Below are 7,150 nucleotides of genomic sequence, written 5' to 3'. Positions count from 1 at the left end.
GGGGGAAAAAATGAACATGGCGCTTATTTAATTACCCTCTGTGACGTCTGAAGTCGAAATTATGTAACACTTAATTTAGACACTGTTTGCAGCTTTTCTAAATGTTTATTGTCGGGCCTAATCGTGTTTAGCTCAGCTTGATGAATGAGCCTGGTTGTCTGCGCTGTGGCCAGGGCATCGCAGCTCCATGCATCCTAATCGGCTGCACGATTCATTTCTCTGCCCACAGCCTCCACTGCCTTTCTCACATTCATAAAATTCGTAAAATCATCCAGTTCTGGATAAAGATTATTATTATTATAATTATTATTATTAGACGGAAATGTAAAACAAATCCCCAAAGTTACATTTACACGATCAAAAAAGCTGCCATTTGTAATGATAATAATAATAATAATAATAATAATAATAATAATAATAATAATAGTAATAATTCGTATCGTCTTAGATAAAATCTTCAGAATCATTTTGATTGTTTACTTCACTTTTAATGAGAAAATATTTCGATGACCATTTTTTTCCAATTCATTGCAGACTGTTGGCACACTTTTCGAAAGCACGCATGCTTGCAAAAAAAATTTAAAAAATTTAAAAAATAATAATAATAAAAAACAATTAAAACAACAACAATACCCACGTCATCATCATCAACAACAACAACAACAACAGCAACAACACAAATTTTAAAATGCATGCTTTACCTAAAAAAAAAAGTACCAATTTACAGCATCTGATACACATGGTCACCACAGCCTTTTAAATTAAATGCTTCACAGAACATTTTCTGGAAAATAGATATCTAAAACATAAAACTAAAAAGTGCATTTTACAACATTTTTAGTATCAGTTATTTTCAATATTCACATCTTGCATTTTGAGGACTTCTCAAAATTCTACTTTTCAATATTGAAAAGAATTTCGTAACTCGGTTTGCTTTCTTTTTTTCTTTTTTTCTTACAGGGATGGTAAGAAGAAATCTAAACCCTATTCCTATTTGGTATACCCTTAACCATCATTCCAGTATTTTTTTTTTCTTTTTATAAAAAAAGCAAACAAAAAGTCATTGCCTCGCAATTTCATTGACATTACAGTGGTCACACAGAAACGGTGCAAAAGTTTTGCCAGTTGATGGAATTGAGAAACTGCAACGGGGGGATTTGGAAGCCACCTTCAAATAAGAGTTGATACTGCCAAAACAAACTCCCCCCCACCTCCCCACAGCCCTCCAATTGGATCCCCTCAGTGGCTCCACTTTCAACACTCGCATTTTAAAATAAACTGAAAAATAGAACTATCAAATAATTTATGATTTCAAGAGCAATACTGTACGATTCTGTGCTGGACTTGACACAATTTAAAGCGACACATTCAACACGAACACAAATAAATCGATATGCAAACTGCAACTCGCCTTGATTCCAACAGCAGAAAATATAAACTTTGGGTTTGGTAAAGGGGCCTTGGAGCCAGCCAGCAGTTCGTTTAATAGAAAAAGTTCAGGTGGTCAGTGCACAGCCACAGACTGTAGAGTGGAGGGGCTCGTCAGAGTCTCACTCGGGGTTGCAGGGCTGCTTTGGCTCGTCGCTGTCTGTGGGGACGTCGGGCTCAGAGACTGTGGAGAGTTTGATAGAAACGCGGGGATGTGGGGAGGTAGCGCCGAGAAACCGGGCATGGACGTCGGGGTGGGCTTGATTGGCACCGGGATAGCCGGTAAGGACTGTCCCCCGTGACACAGGGATTTTATGGGCACGCCATAGGCACTGTAGTCGCTGCTTGCCATGGATATTGGGGCCGCCGTGTCAATCACGCTAGTGTTGTACATGTGGGGCCAGGCTGTCGTCAGCTGGTTGTGAAGCGGGTACCCGGCAGACATGGACTGCATGGTGGAGAACGCCAGACTTCCCGGGACCTTGTATTCTCTGGCGATGATGTTCTCAATTGCAAAGGGGTGTTTGAAAGTTGATGACTGAGACACTCCGAGGTTGTAAGTTGACATCTGAGGGAGGTGTGTGCCGGTGGCTGCCAGGGCGCTCAGTCTCAGCTTGGCTTGCTGTTGGAGGTAATGGGCAGCATCCGACTGCTTGCTGGGAGCCAAATGATCAGACACGGGCAACACTTTGAACCTTTTGCGGCGCCTCAAAAAACTTCCATTCTCAAACATGTCCCCACAGTTGGGGTGCAGAGCCCAGAAACTGCCCTTACCTGGTTGATCTGGGCGCCGGGGGATTTTGATGAAACAGTCGTTAAATGACAGGTTGTGACGCAGAGAGTTCTGCCATCGCTGGGTGTTTTCTCTGTAATAAGGGAATCTATCCATGATGAACTTGTAAATTTCACTGAGTGGCAGCATCTTCTCCGGGCAGCTCTGGATCGCCATGGCAGTGAGCGAGATGTAGGAGTAAGGTGGCTTCTGATCGCTGTACGTGTTTCTCCCCGGACGAGGCATCCTCGGTGTATTTTTTCAGCAAACGCAATAATAATAATAATAATAAAGTAGCTTCCTTTAATTCCTTGGCGAAAGCTTGCTGCTCTTCATGAAAACAACCGCCGCAGAAAGTTTCAGTGCAGGCAGAGCCGGAGTTGGGTCGTGCGCAAAGCAGCCACTCTGAGCGCCTCTGCAGTGTGCAGGCGAACACGGTCGAGGACGGTGCACATTTATGGAGTGACGGCTGCTGCGAGTCTTTCTTCCAAAGTAAGTCAGCTTGTCCCTCTAGCAGAGCTGAATGGACTTCATTTGGCGTCCTTGATAAGACTAGCTAAGCGTATGCCTCCATGGCCTTCCTCTAACCATCTGATAGTTTTATGTAGTGACATGAACAGAAAAGACCCCTGTAGAGGCGCTCCATTAATGTGCCACCTCTTTGCTATCACATGACAATTGCCATGGGAGGAGGGGGCTGGGAGGAAGGCATAATCTGGTTTCATTTACACCTATTTACATGGACACCTTGGGCCAATGGAAATCATTTCCATTTGAAGACAGAAAAAGGGGCGAGAAGGCTCGGTAACCGGAATTGAACTGCGATGGCACTCAGTGTGTGAAGGTATGCGCTAATACTTCTTCAGCGGACTTTACAGCTGCACCTCACAAGTACGCTATGTGAGGGAACTACGTGGCAAATTTATGTCATTATAAAATGCTTTTAAATATTTATGTTTTTCTTAAAATAGATGCGTGTTTTAAAAACGTGACAATATTCCTGTTTGCGCAGTGATGTACGTAAGGAGCTATTTTATAAAGTGTTTTAGCATGCTGATCAGTCTTTTTATTATTATTATTATTATTATTATTATTATTATTATTATTATTATTATTATTATTATTATTATCATCATCATCACGTGGATTTGAATGAAAAGCTGATTTCCCAGATAGGCAAAAATGCTGAGAAAATGCATTTTGCTTTCCTCCCCTAATTACACTCTAACATTGTTTGCGAAATGCACACACCATAGAAAATAATTTGCCATGAGCAAGTTTGTTGATGAGCCCACTATTAGTTTTTCTCAGCTAATTTCGCCCAGAGCTGAACAACGGAAGTAGACGATATGAAAACATCAACACAATGCAAACAGCGCTGTTCAAACTAAAACTTCATGAGGCAATCAGGTCTATTGTGTTTATGTAAAGAAGATTCGAAAGTACTTCAGAAATGCAAATAAACCCTTGAGGACGGTGTGGTCAAAACTGTATAAAATATCCATAAGTCAATTATATGAATGTGAAAACCAAATGGGAAGCCTATTTTGAGCTATTGCTATTCAAGCTTTTGGCCAGGGCCACCTTTCCGCTTGGAGGGTTTGCAATGCCAGGGACCACACACACGCACACGCAGATTTACTCATAATTTATGCTAATTTCCCCCCCATAAACCCACAGTGCACCCCATCACCAGTCTGATGGATTACGAAAAGAATCGCATTGCGGGGGACACCGAGCAACTTTCACCCAGAAAGCAGAAGCAGGCTGAAGAAGCGCATCCTCCCTGCTGTATGAGGATTGTTTGACAATCGATTAGTTAGTACAAGTAAATCAGTTAATTAGCTGATTGAGATTAAAGAACAGAAAAAAGAAACAAAGTGAGAAAAAAAGTAAAATTATTGTTAATGTGTTGCATGCAATAAGTTAAAAATAAGCACGAAAAAACAAGCGTTTTTTTCTTTCTTTCTTTTTTTGCTGGAAAAATTCCCACCTTTCTCTTTCATTATTATTATTTTCCTGCAAAGTGGCTTTTAACACCTGTCATTTCACATTAATGTTCAGCTGAAAAGGTTTTGTCCAAAAGGAAGTGGCCCTGTCAACCTATCTCCAGCGGCTCGGATAATGACAACACACTGCCAAATGCCAAACATCTTCTGACATCCAGCCTGTTCAGTCAGCCATTCATTCCAAAAAAGAAAAAGAAGAAAAAGAAAAGTTAGGCCATGTTATTAGTTCTCACCCAGATTAATATGTCTGTCCACAAATCAGATAAATCGGTTTGAATTCGCAGTTGATTCAAAAAATTAGCTGCAGAAATCGCACTACAAATGCTTGAGCGTGCAGCAAATGGATTGCATTTCACGCACTATTCGGGCTTATTTTACATTATCAACTTGAATAAACTTTGACAGTTTTTATTTTTTGGCACCGCAAACCAGCTGCGGGTTTGCGGATTGAAAGTTAACCCGCAACGCTCGCGTTAACCAGCCGTGCCACACAGGCATTTTCCCACCTTCTTTTTGACTCCTCTCACTCATAGTCGGAGTGGCTTTTTGAGCTTCAGGGTTATGGGGTATTGGTAGGCCTTTTGTCCCCGTCCAATGCACACACTGAAAATACCACCATGACTCTGAATCTGAATGGGGTTTTTAGCTGCTCCCAAAACTCCCGAGTTCAAGCAGCAGTAGATCAAGTCTGCACTATGTTTGGTCATTTGTAGAAACCCGAACAAAGGTTGGGATAAGCCAAATTGCATTGCACTTGTGAACCAGACCTCAGTCTGAAGTATCCTTTATAGCGGGAGGGGGAGACCAAGAACAATTTTGTGTGAGCTTAAAAAAAAAGAGGGGGGGGCAAAACAAAGGGCACTTTCTGAAACATCTTAAAGTAGAGTAGTGAGGCGTGACATTCCCAGGGTGACGAGACACAAAAGCTGAGGTCATGGGGATGAAAAAGAGAATCAAACAGCCACTTTCACACGTCTGCCCTCCTCTGCTGCACCCCCCGAACACAATAGGAAACAAATGTTGTTAAAAGAGGATCGATGCCATTCATCCTAAAGCAGCGAATGATAGCCAAACAGTATTGTCACAGTGAATCGAGTTGAGATATGCTGCCACCCAGACCTACGGAGAAGGAAAGAAACTGCTATTCAGGGAATAATTAGGGGGGGGGGGGGGGGGGCTCATGGCGCTCGACCAAAAAAAAAAGTCAAAATGTTTTGAAGTATGTCAATAAACAAATGTCACTCTTGCTTATTATTTTTTATGTGTCTCAAATAGTTTTTTGTTTTTTTTTTACTTCCAGGTGGTGCTCTCCAGTTGTCGGCTCAGAAGCTCCATGTCAGACTTCAGGCAATGATTTAGGCCATTACCGATCAATAAGTAAACACAGTGCAGCTGCAGAATCATTTTAAGACAATCGTTTATAATCCCAAGTTTTCTCTTTGAGTTGGCTCAGTGTTCTTCACGCAGATTATCATCATCGTAGCCCGTAGATTTAAACGGATTTGTCATCCGCTGGCCTCTGAACACACGCTCTGCGTAAAGGAAAGCGTGCATAGTTTTGTTGTCTGCTGCAAACTACGGCTCTCCAAGCCGTCCAATAGGCCTGTGCTTTTAATTAAGTCCGTGGTGATTTCATCCCCCCCAGAGATGTTTTACGGTGCAATTAAGGACGCGCTGATGATAAGGTATGAATATTCAGCAGAATGACAATTAATTAGCAGACAGAGTGCTCTCACAAGAGTCTCCTCAACGGAAAATTTAGCCTATATAACGCAATATTCACACCACTTCGAGGCCAACTTCACATGCTGCCCCCCCTTGAGATGGCTGTGGATTTTGACCAGAGAAAAATCAGCGTAAAGGTAAAACCCCAACGTTAACAAATACAGTAAATATATTTGTTAATATTTCTTTTTGGAACACTAAAATTACGGTCCTAGTCTAGTTGTTTCTTTGTGACATCAGAGGGAGTACCTGGAAGAAGACCTCAGGGCATTCGCAACATATGCTCGGATTAAGCTTAATGGTCTAATTACATAAATTAGGCATTAATTATACAGCACATCATGTGTAACAGATATCTCAATTGTACAGAGGCGGGAACAATCTAATTCAATTTGTGTGTGAATAGTTTCATCCAATTAAACACACAAGGACATAAAAAAGTAGAAATATCGATAGCGAGGCCCGGCTTATTTAATCAGGACACCAAGGGATTTTTCTGGTTGTAACATTTGAGCGTGCACATTTTTTTTTATCTAATTTCGTTGTGGAACGTTTTCCCCCCTTTAGCAGCATGAACACCGAGAGGCAGCAGTTTCACTCAATGGCCATAAGATGGGGACAGTGTAATTGATAGTTAAAGGAAGAGTTTTACAAGCGTAAATAGTAATCACTCTCTCAGTCATATTGAAGAATCACTATGACAACATGGGACTGTTTTTAAATCTATCTGTCCATCTATCTACTGTATTACTATGAGATTGTCTTCAGGCACACGAGTGTGCATGGTAAGTGTGAGTGTGTGTAGGAGGGTGTCCCAGTTCATTGACTCCATATGGTGAGAAACAGCAGGACTGATGAGTGTACTACCTGAGGTCCCTGTTTGTGCCGTGGAGTGTAACCAAAACAGCGGCCCCCCACCTGACCCCTCCACCCCCCCCCCCCCACCCCCTGCATAATTCATTACAGACAAGACGGTGCCACTCTCACTCCCATTTCATTTAGCTTCTTTAGTGACAGATGACTCTGTAACAACAAATCATACCATTAAACTACACGTGATACTTAGCCAGCTGACAGATATAAAAGGGGAAGGAGCAAAGAGCAAGAAGATGAGAGAGAAATGGAAATGGGTGAAAGATGAGAGGAGAAAACAGAATAACAATATGGCAGAATCCATATCAATATTGAGAAGAAAATGCAAAAGCCCTCACTGATA

At 41.7% G+C, this 7,150-nt stretch overlaps 1 protein-coding gene across 1 annotated transcript; it reads right to left on the bottom strand.

The window, feature by feature from the left end:
- Positions 1-1,090: 1,090 nt before the first annotated feature.
- foxb1a (forkhead box B1a) lies at positions 1,091-2,469 on the bottom strand. The gene has a single exon (XM_082538618.1). It carries the CDS (start codon positions 2,444-2,446, stop codon positions 1,505-1,507), a length of 942 nt encoding a protein of 313 aa, XP_082394744.1. The 5' UTR covers positions 2,447-2,469; the 3' UTR covers positions 1,091-1,504.
- Between the last annotated feature and the right edge of the window lie 4,681 nt (positions 2,470-7,150).

This window comes from Aulonocara stuartgranti, assembly GCF_965226115.1.
Source record: "Aulonocara stuartgranti genome assembly, chromosome: 7".
NCBI lineage: Eukaryota > Metazoa > Chordata > Actinopteri > Cichliformes > Cichlidae > Aulonocara > Aulonocara stuartgranti.
Note: the sequence above shows the minus strand (reverse complement) of the source record. Positions and strands in the feature narration are given on the sequence as shown.

Coding starts and splice junctions, on each gene's coding strand:
- foxb1a (XM_082538618.1), bottom strand. CDS start 2,446: ATGCCTCGTCCGGGGAGAAACACGTACAGCGATCAGAAGCCACCTTAC.